Genomic DNA, 13938 nt, shown 5'->3' on the forward strand with positions numbered 1-13938 from the left:
TCTTCTCGGCACCATCGAGCTATAGCTCGCGTGCTTCTGTCGCGTTCTTTCCTACTGATCGCGCCAAAGTGAAGTACGTAGTTGCATGGCGAACGCTGCTGGGAGGGGTGCGCGTGTTTCTCCAGATAACGCTTATCGTCGTTTGAGAGCCTTGTTGCCTAGCTGACGGCCGTTTCGCGGCTGTGGACTGCGGCGCGGTATGCAGAAAGAAGAAGAAGAAGAATGAAGCCACCAAGTCGCGGGGCCGCATGTTTTTTCATTAGTGCATTTTGTTGGCGCGTATTGACGAATTCCACCGGACTTGCGTCACGAAAATGCGGTGTCTTGGTGGGCAAAATATGCTCTGCCTACCGCAGTTTCTGGGGGGGGGGGGGGGGTTGCATAGGGGCATGTGGTGTTTATTCTCAGTCAATGTCACAGAACGAGCGCTAAACAAGAGCGCGCCGCCAAATCCTTGCGACAACGGGCGGCAGAAACGCCGTGAGGTAAAAAGAAAAAAAAAAAAGAAAGCAAACATCCAGGGCCCCCGGGCGCGCGCTCTCCCCGCAGAAGCACGGCTTCGCAGACGAACCTCCTCACCCCACATCGGCGGCCCAGCAAGCCCGCGATTTTTCCAGAACGAAGGGGGCGGGGCCATACCGAGTTGACTCACCGGCCGGAGAGGGCATTCCAACTGTCTCGCCCTCTTCCCAGCTTTCGCCGCGTATCGCGCCGACGAAATGACCAGAAATTTCTGGAAGGTGGCGCGGAAGGTATTTAATCGAGCGGCTGAGACGACAGAACAGGAGGTGACGGAAGTTAACGCCAGAGCGCGTAGGAATTCCGCCGTGTAGTCGGCGAAGGTTCTGCCCGTAGTGACAGAACAGGAGGAGACGGAAGTGAGCGCCAGAGTGCGTAGAGAGTCCGCCGTGTAGTCGGCGAAGTTTGTGGTCCGTAGGGACGGCTCGAGCTACAGGCAAGAGTGTGTGTTTACCGCTATCGAGCGAAGACCCGTGGCAACCGCTGCGAGTGTGAAGCCGACGTGTTCAGGCGAAGAAGTTGAAGTTGGAAGAGTGGCCAATTGAAGACGGGAGGTTTCCTGGAAGAGAACTTCAGGGCTGCGGAACGACAACAACGCTGGACTTTGAGTGAGTGATTCTCGGAAGAGTATCATCTCGACTTTTGTTCCAAGGACTTTGGACTGAATAGGTTTTATATCTCTTTAGTCTTTAAGTGTCTTGGTTGTTCAATGCATGCGACTGCATTGTAGTGCGTATTGTTGTCTGTGTCCGTTGTTTCAAGTGTGGTTGATTGTACTGTGTAGTACATTGTCTGTTTGGTGACGTATTGTATGTAACTATTGTGGAGTGTGCATACGTGTGTATTGTTTTTGATCTGCCGTTAATGAGAATATAATTTTGTTTGTTTATCAACTCTCGGCTCTGTCTTGTTCTTTGGGCCACAGCCGGCGTCCGCTGGCGCACCAATAAGGACCACTTCTAAATTGTCCACGCTTTCGTGGTGCGGTTCGGGGGGCCGATACTTCGGCTCTTGGAATTAGCCCGGCGATCGCCTCCCTCATAACGGGACAGGTGTGACAGTCAAGCAACGAGAAAAAACTCCCAAGCATTTCCCCGAGGGTGAACATGGTTAAGTGCGAATACACGGGGTGATGCTATGAGGGGTATTTATTAATTCGCACTATTATATTTATTAATCACACTATGGTGCCTTTATGGTGTAATGGTTCCTGGGAATCGCAATTTGATCACACGGGGGAGTTTACGTTAACTCACTGGCGAATGCCAACGGATTTTAACTTTACTCCCCCTCACGACCCGCTCTCGACGGGAGATTGAGAGAGAAGGCGGGCGCGCGAGAGAGAGGGGTGCGCGCGCAGCTGCAGCGAGCGAGGAGAGCGGAGGAGCGAGCGAAGGGGGAGGGGGTATAAGGCGCGTTACTGACACCGACATCAGCGTCGCGTCCGTGGATTATTCGGTAGAGCGTCGCGCTGCGGCCCGCCAAGTCCTCTTTCTTTTAAAGATAGAGGGAAGACTGCGGACGCCGCCGACGGCGGTGGATGGTTTGGGGTCGCTTATAAAGTGTATTCACACTTAAAAAACGAAAAAAAAAAACGGTATACCGACGAGCTGCGTCGCGGTTGTATGAGAGTCGCGCCTACAACTTAGTTTTTTGTTTGTTGGCGCACATCGCAGCCCTCAGCGCGTATGGCGGAAGTTACGTGCGGACGTCGCTATAATTTTATCCATAATGTCGACATCGACCAACCTGTGTTTACAAACATGGAATGGGTCTACAGCAGCAGCGTTAACAACGACAGTGCCGTTGAAGCCACACTTCAAGGCGGAGGCGTTGCCCCCGGCTATCATGCTTGACGCACACTTCTACGCGCGCGTGGATGAGAGGAAGCTGTTGCGCCCGTACGCATATACACCTGCGACATTTCGAATCGCTTCAAATCAAACTTTAGTTTACCCGCGAGTGATGTTGACAACCCTGTATGCTTACTTGTAAATAGCCGGCGAGGCTCGGCGTGCTGCAGGGTCTCGTTTGACTGCAGGAATGAAACATCGACACACGCAGAAGCATACGATAATAAAATTTGATATGCGGGGTTCTGTTTGTCAGAACATTGATATGATGATTAGGCTCGTCGTAGTGGAAGGGTTCGAAAAGTTTGGCCGTCTGGAGTGTTTTTTTTTTTTTACGTGCACTGACATTGCACGGTTACACGGTCTGGCATTTCGCCTCGATCAAACTGTGACCATTGCGGCATGTATTGAAGCCGCGACCTTTGGGTCGGTAGCCGAGCTCGGTAACCGCTGCTTCACCGCGATTGGAATAACACTATGAATAATGATCTGGGAAACATTTCTGTAGCGCTATTGTGAATAATAATAATAATAATAATAATAATAATAATAATAATAATAATAATAAATTTGCGCATGACTTACCTAAAGAGAGATTTTCATAAATGCAACCTCCTAACCATTAAATACATCTGTGGGGGTAATATTACTGCTAAACAAGTATAAACTACATTACGAATTACAGGTGGCCGAAAGTAATGAAATTTCTTTAAGAAACTCATGCATACTACATTTACGCATATACATTGAAATTTCTGATGTCGTTGTCGAACTTCGGACGTTCGAGTTTTTGGTGCTCGGATATTTCTTCGTTGCTTCTCTTTACTTTGTTGGTGAACTTTGTTGCAGAAGCGTCCATACCAAATTTTAGTAAATAGTAAGTGGGGAAGTTATGACTGATTTTCTTAAAATTACTCGCTCGAAGTAATTCGTTACGTTGCTCATTACACTAGTGATAACCTAATTACATTAGTTTAATTACCACAAAGTCTGCCAAATTTGAAATTTCAAACGTTGAAAAATAATCTCTAGTTACGCCATACCCGTAAGCCCCTTTGCACTTACAGCAGCAATATTATACGGTTCCTTAGATCTGCTGTCTATGTACATTGAGGAAGTGTTTATCCTGTGTGTTCTTAACGCTGGACCTAAGATAACAACTGTTAGCGATTTCCCATCACCTTGCAGTGCCTTGCTATAGACAGTGTTAATTAAGCACCGCAATTTCAAAGCTTCATCAAACCCTGAATAGCACTTGACTACGCTTTAGTGATCTTGACACATCTTCCTTCACTCTGAACTACTAGTAATTTGCATTAGGCATTGCACGTTCTGCAAGCTACGAAAACTACGAAAGTATATAGCTATTCATCTTTTCATAAACGCCTCCCTGGGCGCCGCCATAGCTTTCCTTGGGCTGTGCAAATTGGCGCGTCCCCTCGAAAATGCACTGGCAACGCTGTGTGCTTAGTCTTTGTACTCCCGCGCACAGCCCATTATGGTGGTGTTTTTTCCTTCCTGTGAAAAGGTGAGCGTCGTGTCGTTGAGCTTGAGGGGTGAGAATATACGGCCGTGACGTGTCTGCATTTTCATGTCGGAGAAATGTAAAACAGCCAATGTTATAATCGGGCTTATGTGAGCGAACTCGACATCGATAAGGTAGCATCATGTTTGACCTACAGCGTGCTTATAATTTTGAATCATCTATAGAGCTTTTTTTTTACCTTTTCTTTCTCTCCATACTTCCCGCGTCTTAAACTCGTTCCACTCCGCACGCTCATGGAAACAAACTGGAAAAAGTCTATAGCGAGTCTCGGCAGTCCTCCGTATGGTTGTGACTGCCCATCATGAAAGTAGTAACAGCTGTCAGGCGCTGTCGAATTTTTCTTTCTTTTATTAGTCTGAGGCCAGCTCAGCACACAGAGAAACACGCAGGCACGCAAACGAAATAACAAACGAACAACCACACAAAGAGCGTACGCTTATGTTGCTAGAAGGCGTGTTCGAATTCAGGATCGACGAGATGTCCCGATTAACATGAAATCATGTATTCATATATGGCCTTCGACAAATCGTCAGTCTGGGGCCCTAAATTAATTGCGATGACACGTGACTTCCGGATCCTTCTTTCTGCTACGTGGGCCTGCTCTGTCGCGTCCGAAAGCCACGCAGCACTTTAACGTGCACCCAAATCTGAGCACACTGGCCTACAACATTTCCGCCTCCATCGGAAATGCAGCCGCCGCAGCCGGGATATGAACCCGCGACCTGCGGGTCAGCAGCCGAGTACCTTAGCCACTAGACCGCCGCGGCGGGGTCGTAGTGGAGGGCTCCGGAAATTTCGACCACCTGGGGTTCTGTAACGTGCACCCAAATCTGAGCACACGGGCCTACAACATTCCCGCCTCCATCGGAAATGCAGCCGCCGCAGCCGGGATTTGATGCCTCGACCTGCGGGTCAGCAGCCGATTGATTACCTTAGCCACTAGACCACCGCGGTGGGGCATCGGGTCCTTTGAGATGCGAAGGCTTTGCGCACGAAGCGTCTGCTCCTTCGATGTACGCCTGTCTGTAAATGCGGGAATAATAATAATAATAATAATAATAATAATAATAATAATAATAATAATAATAATCGTGTCAGCCGCTTATGTGCGACTGTGGAGTCGCCGCCTTTACAAGTATCTGACGCTGTTAGTTCGCACCGAGCGACCCCACGCGCGATAACATCCAGTGCGGAAACTAGCACGCATTTTTCGCAAGAATCGCGCGATGCACCATCGAAAGACTGCGCATACGCTCGTTTGCGTCACTTCTTCTCTGAATAATCTATTAGCCCCAACAATGCGTGCCGCTGATAAGCCGTCGTGTTTATTCTTTCGTGTTTTTTTTTCTTGTTATTTCGCTTACTTTGGTCGCCAAGGGCATTCTTTGTGCATGGTAGGTTAATCATGATTGCTCTTTCACGTTCCAAAGCCTCGATATTGCCACACACGCTCCTTTCTTCCTTTGTTTTACCTTGCCGGCCCATCGCACGTCTTCATATGTGCCTTGCGCAAAGCATACGATTTCATGAAGGACGACTTGGCGGAGATTCGTTTGATTGATTGATATGAGGGGGTTTAACGTCCCCAAACCACCATATGATTATGAGAGATGCCGTAGTGGAGGGCTCCGGAAATTTTGACCACCTGGGGGTTCTTTAACGTGCACCCAAATCTGAGCACGCGGGCCTATACAACATTTCCGTCTCCATTGGAAATGCAGCCGCCGCAGCCGGGATTCGATCTCACGTCCTGAGGGTCAGCAGCCGAGTGCGTTAGCTACTAGACCACCGCGGCGGGGCGCCGTCTACGGTAACGATGCCTTCTCACTTAGCGTTATTGCGCGACACGTTGCCTTCGCGTGTTGAGAACATCGCTTATGGTGCATTCAGACGACGGACCGAATCTGGATTTGTCGTGGACGCGGACAGCTAATCCGCGGATGGTCCGCCTGCAGGCGCATCCACACGACGGACGGTGTCCTAGGGGAAAACGGCCGGATTACCCTCGACAGCAGATTCGGCGCTCACCTGCGCCCGCTGGCAGCAGACCGGTTTGAGAGTATTCAACATGGATGCCCGCAAGAAGCGAAGCGTGGCTGCGATGTCTGTCGTGTTGTGACAAATGAACGAGTAGTGTTATTCTTTCAGGAGAAAGGGGAGTTGCTAGCAGGATATTCTTTCAACTACATTATTCCCCACTTGTATAACTTCTAAACGTGTCTCTCGCCTTTTTTTTTTTTTTTTAGAAGCGGCACGTTGCCGGTTGCAGAAGTTGGAATATTTCACCACCATGAGGGCTAAGAATCTCGCGTGTTAAGCGACGGCGGCGACATTTCCCGAACCACCAAAAGTGATTTCTGCATATTTAATCAGCTGAGAACAAAGTCTCCGGAAACTAAGTAAACAATGCTCAAGGGTAGATGATGCCGACCAGTCATGCAGCTGTCCGCGAGCCATGGAGGACATGCCGCGAGCAGACGAAAAGTGTACTGGTTGCCACCGACCCCAAGCTATTCCGCTGAAGTACCGGCTCTCCCCCGCCAGAATCCCGATGTGAGAAACAGGTTGGGTTCATCCGTCCGCGAGCCGCGCGGACGAGTCGCGGACGAGGGGAATCGCTGATGTGAGGTCACGTGACGCGCCGACCGTCCCGCCACATCGGGATTCGATCAGTCGTCTGAATGCACCATTACCGGTCGATCTCGGGATTTACATCTTCGCGCCATCCTCCCACGTGGTTCACCCCCGTATTCACAAACTCTCCTCCACTTGACTTTCACCCTTCGCTTGACAGAGTTGAGCACTGCGCCACCACTCGGCTGAGAATGACACTGCGCTACTCAAAAATTGCAGCAGATTATAGCTAATATGCAGTGACTTGCTGTGCCTAGAGATGGCGCTGCCATCGGCTTTCTCAAGTGAAGGCGAAGCGTTGAGTGAAGGGAAGTTCTAGAATACGGGGGTCAGAGTCGGTATAGATATTTCCCGCACCTTTCACTGTATACGTCATCCACGCGCCGCCCACGAACGCGAGCTCGTGCGCCCGCGCGGAATCTTTCAAAAACAAGCCGTGTTTGCCGAAGGGAGGAAGCAGCCTGTGCAAACAACGGGCGACCGGACTTCGAGCGATAAGCGAGGCGCGAAGGTCGGCCGATTCTTTCGCTCCGCTGTTGAGCATCCTGGCATTTTTTTCTTTTCTTTCTTTTCTCTTTTTCTCGTGCATACGTGCGCGTGGGAAAACAACGCGTCGGCTCACTTTCCCCGTCGTTTTGCAAAGTTGCCCGGAGATAAAAGTTGAAGGGCGCTCGAGCACACACACTTTCGCACCCAGCCTTAACTTATCTGGTGGTGCAGTGACGCGCGGCGCGGCAGCCAAGCGCAGACCGGAAAGAAGGGCTCGACCTTCTTTTTTTTTTCTTTTTTTTTAGCGCGCTTGACTGTTGTGAACTCGAGCAGCAGATTCCAGTACCCTGCCCCGCCGCGGTGGTCTAGTGGCTAAGGTACTCGGCTGCTGACCCGCAGGTCGCGGGATCGTATCCCGGCTGCATTTCCGATGGAGGCGGAAATGCTGTAGGCCCGTGTGCTCAGATTTGGGTGCACGTTAAAGAGCCCCAGGTTGTCGAAATTTCCGGGGCCCTCCACTACGGCGTCTCTTATAATCATATGGCGGTTTAGGGACGTTAAACCCCACATATCAAACCTAATCAATCAGATTTCAGTACACTGTCGCGCCTCATAGTTTGCTGCTCTTTATCCGTAGTTACTTCCTTCCTTTTTTTTTTTTTCTTTCCTCGCTCTCTTGCCCAAGTTGTTTTCTCAGTCGGTGCGCCTGTTTCAGACAGCGAGATGATAGGCTCTACAGTGCAGCGTAAACAGCGTATGAGTAGCAGCGATGGAAAACTCCAGTCGCAACGGCGCTCTCTAAACTATGTCTGCAGTAATTTGTGCACACTGCCATCGTTTAAATAGCTGCTGGGAAACGTAAATGGAAGTTATACTGTCTCCGTGCGGATGACACATCTATGACTGACATCGTGTGGTAACGGTAGTAACGCTCTTTCTACTCGGCAGTCGTATGGTCGCCCTATTGGCGAGCATTTCATCGCATCAATGTCGCAACACATCATCCTGTCCGGGGGCTACCGATTGATATGTGGGGTCTCAAAACCACGAGAGGCGCCGTAGTAAAAACCTCCGAAAACTTACCGCGCGCGCGCGTGTGTGTGTCTTTGTGTGTGGGGCGGGGAAGTGTTTGTGTGTACCTCCTTCTTACAGAGTTGCAAACTCCCGCTTGATTTACAGTCGATCGAACGAATCGATCGAAAGAACAAGAACGCGTGCTTTCACGACCACAAAAGTTGCGCAAGGCTTCCAGTAGCCCTGATGTCCACTACTAACCGATATTTTCTTATTCGGGGATGGTCTGAAATAAGAAAGATAATATTTAGTTCCTGAAATCGGGGCAAGTCGATGTCAATGTGCGAAACTTCGGGCTCGTGAGCCCCCGTGCCGCCGTGCAGTCAAGGGCGCAGCCAGAATTTATTAATTTTTTTTTCGGGAGGAGTTTGTTTATGTATGTTCGTGCGTGCGTTTTTATATGTCAATGCATATATATACGCTACCAATATTGAAAACTTTCAGGCCGATTCGACCTCCCTCCTCTTTGGCTACGCGAATGTTGCTAGTCGTATATTCAGCGCCGGACTATGCGTCATGACTACACTGCCAAAAGAATCGTGGTCCTTTACTCGTGAGCTTGCGCGCTGCTCGCTAATCGAGCGAAAGCTATGGATCGATTAAGGTCGGCTTCCAATGACAGCCGGCTATTGGCGTTTCGGACGAAGGAAGGGAAGGAGGCGAGTATGAGCGCCGATAATCCTCTCTCAGTCCGTCACACCCAGCCTCGTCTCACAAGGGGATTAACGGTGGGCGCTTAACGTGCCCCGTTCGTATACTTTTCGGACGTGGTTGGCAGACGTAGCTTGTGGCTTCCTTGCGAGGATTTAGGTATGGGGCGTGTTATATGAAAGGTTTCACCTAACGCGTAAAGAAATTTGTAGATCGTTGGTGAATGTCACGAAGACTCCGACGAGTTTTGCTTAGAGCGTATACTTATCCCATTACCAACTTTGCCACCTCCATGAGCTTGCAAGTCTGATTCTGAAACATATCCGGGTGTATACCTTAGTTAGTAGCCACGCTAGCGGCTATTGTCAGCACGCATTGTCCTCAGAATGTGGGGAGGATGTGTTCTGTAGCGTGCAGCAGAGTATAATTCTTACGCAGCATTTTTCCTCATCTTCTCTCTCTCTGACCGTCCACTTTTTGTTCCTTGTTCGATTTATTGCGGGGCGACGCAGCCACTTCCGTGCACATTTACGACGGTAGAACACTCGCTATAGCTCCCCCTCCTTCCGTCCTATAGCCGTTGTCGTTATTGACTGATTATCCTTCTCTTTCCCGCCTACAAATGGTAGTGTATGATGTATAGCGTGCTCGCTCAGTCGCGCAGGAGATAGCTTGTCCTTGAGGTGGACCTCGGGGCACTAAATGGCAGATCGAAGACTCACCACATAAGGACGACGGGGAAGCGGTCGCATACTCGTCGCCAGACTGCACTTGGCGGGCTACCAGAAAATAAGAAAGATAGATGGAACGGCCTATCGCTGGCTGGTGTATTTGTTTTGATTTAGGAGTGGTGAAGCCGGGGCCAGAGCATATCTATGGCGCTGTATAGCGTACACACACACACACACACACACACACACACACACACACACACACACACACACACACACACACTATATATATATATATATATATATATATATATATATATATTAGGGTTTGCCGGTGTCACTTTTTCATTGAGCGGACCCGGCGACTCGAATCCCGAAGAGATAAAAAACACTTGGTGGCGATCTCGGGAGGTTCCCAAAAAGGATGTCGGAAGAAGAGTCGCGACGTCCAGGAAGCCTAGCTCGTTTTCCCATCATTTCAGGGATTCGAAGCACGCTGCCGGCCAGCGACATGGACGACCGCTTTTAAGCGGACACTTGCGCAACTCCCGGAACTATAGTGGACTTCCATTCTCGAAAAGCCTTCGCAGTCGCCCTTGAGAAAAAAAAAAGAACCAAAAGAAGAGCACGAAGACGACTTATAAGTGGACAAACCTTTTCATTGGAAGTCCTCGTTCTTTTCCCTCAATTTCTTTGGCGAGACTTGAGAGAAACAACCCTGTATCATGGCGACTGCATATACGCGTCCTTTAGTTAAATATATTTGTTTCATTGTGATGACTGGCCATAAGATATAACGTTTTATGTGCATTATTTGTGTGTCAGCGAATCCCATGGATTTTGCGCTTTGATTGAAGCATTGTTTCGTGGTATTTGTTGTCACGTATCCAGTGACTGTTCGCGGAGGCCGGCTTGTGACTGAGAACAAAACATGTGTTTTCGTGGGTGAGGGGGGAGAGGCAAATGGGGTACTTGCTACATATGGCTCCCACCTAAGCTATACACCAGCGCAACCCCGGCAAACAAATCCTTCCTTCGCGCACGGGGGTCCTTTTTGCAAATTAGCTGGTTGACTTGAGCTAGCTGGTGACTCATAGCGTAAGCACTAGACGGCGCTGTACTCTGTCTAGGGAAGGATTACAATATTTTCACGGGCCTACAGCATTTTCGCCTCTATCGAAAATTTGGTTGATTGGGTATGCTGGTCGGTGCGGATTTAATGCTTAGAAACTCTACAAATGCTTCATTGCGGATACCTTGAAGCGTTGCATTAGGCCAGCACGCACATGCAAGGGGTAAAGAAAAATAAAAAGAAACCTAAAGAAACCACACTCATTGTGCTCAGTTTCAAAAAGGGAAACCAGCATGCGGCGTGGCCTCCCCGTAGGCTGAGTCACTACCATGAAAGCGATTGAGGGTGGTGGCCGGGTATCTTCTTTCATTGAATTGTGTACTGTGGTAAGAGACTTGCAGGAAAGAGGGCTAATGAAAGAGAGGTAAAGAAGGGGGAGTCGGGGTGCACGCAACAAAGAACACTTCCGGGTTAGTGTCGGGAAAGAAAAAAAAATTTTTATAAAAATCTCATTGAAGCTGCCTCTTCGTTCTGCGTGATCCCTGCTCTCGTTAAAATAAAGGTGCGTCATCTGGGAAAGAGCGTTGAATGATGGGGGTGGACGCCCTAACAAAACGATCCTATCTGTAGTAAGTAAAACAGGAATAATACTTTTCTGCGCCGTTCTCGCTGTACATGCATTGTCTCAACCTTCGTTTTCGTATCTCAATACTTTGTAGCCGTTACGTATTAAAATTACGTATCAAAGCGATCGTAATTTTGCAGCGCCATGTTAGGTGAGATGTATCTGCGCACATATGTGACGCGTTGTTTGATATTAAGATTGATACATTGTAGATTGTGATGAGTAGTTTGAAGCACACACGCGCACAAACACACAGCTGTCTTAATTGTAAAGTCACAAGGACTAAGCGTAGACAAAATGCTTTTGCTGTAACCATCCATGCCTGCTTAAAACCACAATGTTTGCATATCCCGTCCGGATTAGCGCCGTACAGTGCGCCCTGTGGCCGTGTCTGTTGGAAATTCTAGCACTCTTTCTACAATTGCGGAATTTCGGTGAGAAAAAGCCCACCACACCTCTCTCACTGATGTTTTTAAGTCTCGCCGTGACAAGGTTTTATCTTTGTTTGTTTTGTGTGCTGCGGGTTTTTTCACGGGTATACGCGCACTCGTCGTCTCGCCGCGTCGAAAATCCGCTTCGGCGCTTGGGCCTTCGGTGTGAACGAGCATTTCAGCGGCGGTACAAGTGTGTACGAACTTCTCATTGATTGATTGATTTGTGGGGTTTAACGTCCCAAAACCACCATTTGATTATGAGAGACGCCGTAGTGGAGGACTCCGAAAATTTCGACCACCTGGGGCTCTTCAACGCGCACCCAAATCTGAGCACACGGGCCTACAACATTTCCGTTTCCATCGGAAATGCAGCCGTCACAGCCGGGATTTGATCCCGCGACCTGCGGGTCAGCAGCCGAGTACCTTAGCCACTAGACCACCCCGGCGGGGCATACAAACTTCTCAGATTGGCCCATGCAGACTTGGTACCTTATTGAGACGAAAAGTTAAGTGTGAGCAGGGGGGGGGGGGGGGGGTCTTTCTCGCCAGCTTGGCGAGAGGTTTATTCGTAGCCAATGCTGTCCCACATTTAATTTGAATTTTATTTTTTCTCGTGCACGCCCGCCGCATTTCGTGCCGTGTCCGTTGGCTCCCCTTTTGTGTGACGGACGACACAGGACGGCCGTATTACAGCAGCAGACGCCATATCGCTCTGGCTTACCCCTCACGTCTCTTCCTCTCTTCTCCTTCTTACGCTTTCCCACATCTTTACTCCTATCCTTTTTTACTTCTCCTCACCCTATCCTTTTTTACTTCTCCTCACCCCCATCCCTCGTGAGCTACTGTGGCGGTGTCGCTCATTGAAGCAGACAATAACGGGGCTCACTTTTCTCTTCTTTTCCCTTTTAAGAATCACTTCTCATATCGTGTTCGGGTGACCGGTTCTCACCGTGGGGGGCGCGCCCTTTTGTCCACTAGAATCGAGCTCGAACCCCGCTCTCTCGTTTCTGTGCGTGCGTGCTTTGTTCAGCCGTATCGGCGTCAGGGTTTCAACGGCAGCGGTCCACGCCACGCCGTGTTTCGCTGCCGTGTTCCGCGTTTGCATTCGTCCGTGCGCTTAGGGGCGCCATATATGGCGGCCTCGTTATAGCCGACTGTTGGGCTTGATGGGTACTTAGTCGATATAGTAAACATTGCATCGCGCGGTGGACGCCGTTAGAGTGTGTTAGAAACGGAGAGAGAGAGAGCATTTCGCATGTGCATACTTCTCGTTTCGGGGCTATCTCGTCCCGCGTGTGGTGTGTGTATCTGGTACACCAAAGCGGGGATCGACACTCTAGACAGAGGCCACGGTGACTCCTTGCCCGAAAATACCGCATCAATAGTTTAGATGACCTATTGTTAAAACTCGCGCATGCGAATGTATGTGTGCGTACCGGAGGAAACGAACGTTCTTGGAATGACTGTTTTGTCGTTTCTGTTGTCGCAGGCGGCAGAAGAGGAGGAGGAAGGAGGTCGTCGTGCGGCGACAGGGGTTGGCCCGGTGGCCGGCCCCGTTCATGTAGCGGCGGGCCCATGGCTGGTGTCCGGCTCGGGGCGCTGCTGCACGCGGCGCTCCTGCTGCTGCTGCTCCTCCTGGCGCTCGCATCGGCCCCGGCGCTGGGCCGAAGCGCCGCCGCGCTCGTGGCCGACCACCGCTGGGGCCCGTCGCCAGAGCGTGAGTAGTGGCTATTCACTTCTCTTTTTAGGGGCGAAGCTCCTTAAGGCGTGGGCTGCGCGTCCCCTGTATGTAGCCACTTCTCGTTTAGTTCTTGCAGTGTTCACTAGATCGCGCTACTTGTAGCTGACGATGAAAAGATGCAGGATGTTATAAACTAGACCGCGGTACTTGTAGTTGATGATGAAAGAGGCGAGATGTTATAAAAATAGGAATGATGTAACATATGGCGCGTGTCATTGGTGGAAGGCAATCGTTCGATTCAGTGTGGCGACGTACGCTAGGGGGAGCGTTGTAATAAAATCGAGTGGGCAAAATGTACGGAGGATTCATGGTTCACCAGGTTTACCTCCGGAGCTTCGCCCACTCAGCATCATTCACTTCGTGGATATGGCGGCACTTTTTTGAAGTTTTTTTTTCTTTACAGCGAAAGTTGTTGTGCGAATCACAACCACAGCCGATTATGGTGACGTATTTGTCCGCCGCCGCCGCCGCCGCCTGTAAACGCTGTCGCGCAAAATTAAAAAAAAAGTTCATTTCATTTCGTTTATTGATACTGTCAGCCTTTTGCGGGCTATTGCAGAAGTGGAGTTGACTCATATAAAACAGAAATGTGCATAAGAGAAACATATGAAAAAGAACCTTCACTACTG

At 49.7% G+C, this 13938-nt stretch overlaps 1 protein-coding gene across 4 annotated transcripts in view; it reads left to right on the forward strand.

Annotated features, from left to right (window-relative positions):
* The window catches only part of LOC119188263 (insulin-like growth factor 1 receptor), a 207870-nt gene that overhangs the window by 88146 nt on the left and 105786 nt on the right, over window positions 1-13938 (forward strand). For all 4 annotated transcript variants that reach the window (XM_075895933.1, XM_075895940.1, XM_075895938.1 and 1 more), the window contains exon 2: window positions 13058-13285. In XM_075895933.1, coding sequence (XP_075752048.1) covers window positions 13144-13285 — 142 coding nt within the window. In that variant the 5' untranslated portion in view covers window positions 13058-13143. The remainder of the gene's footprint in view (window positions 1-13057; window positions 13286-13938) is intronic.

The sequence above is a fragment of the Rhipicephalus microplus genome, chromosome 1 (assembly GCF_043290135.1).
Source record: "Rhipicephalus microplus isolate Deutch F79 chromosome 1, USDA_Rmic, whole genome shotgun sequence".
In the NCBI taxonomy this organism is placed as follows: Eukaryota; Metazoa; Arthropoda; class Arachnida; order Ixodida; family Ixodidae; genus Rhipicephalus; species Rhipicephalus microplus.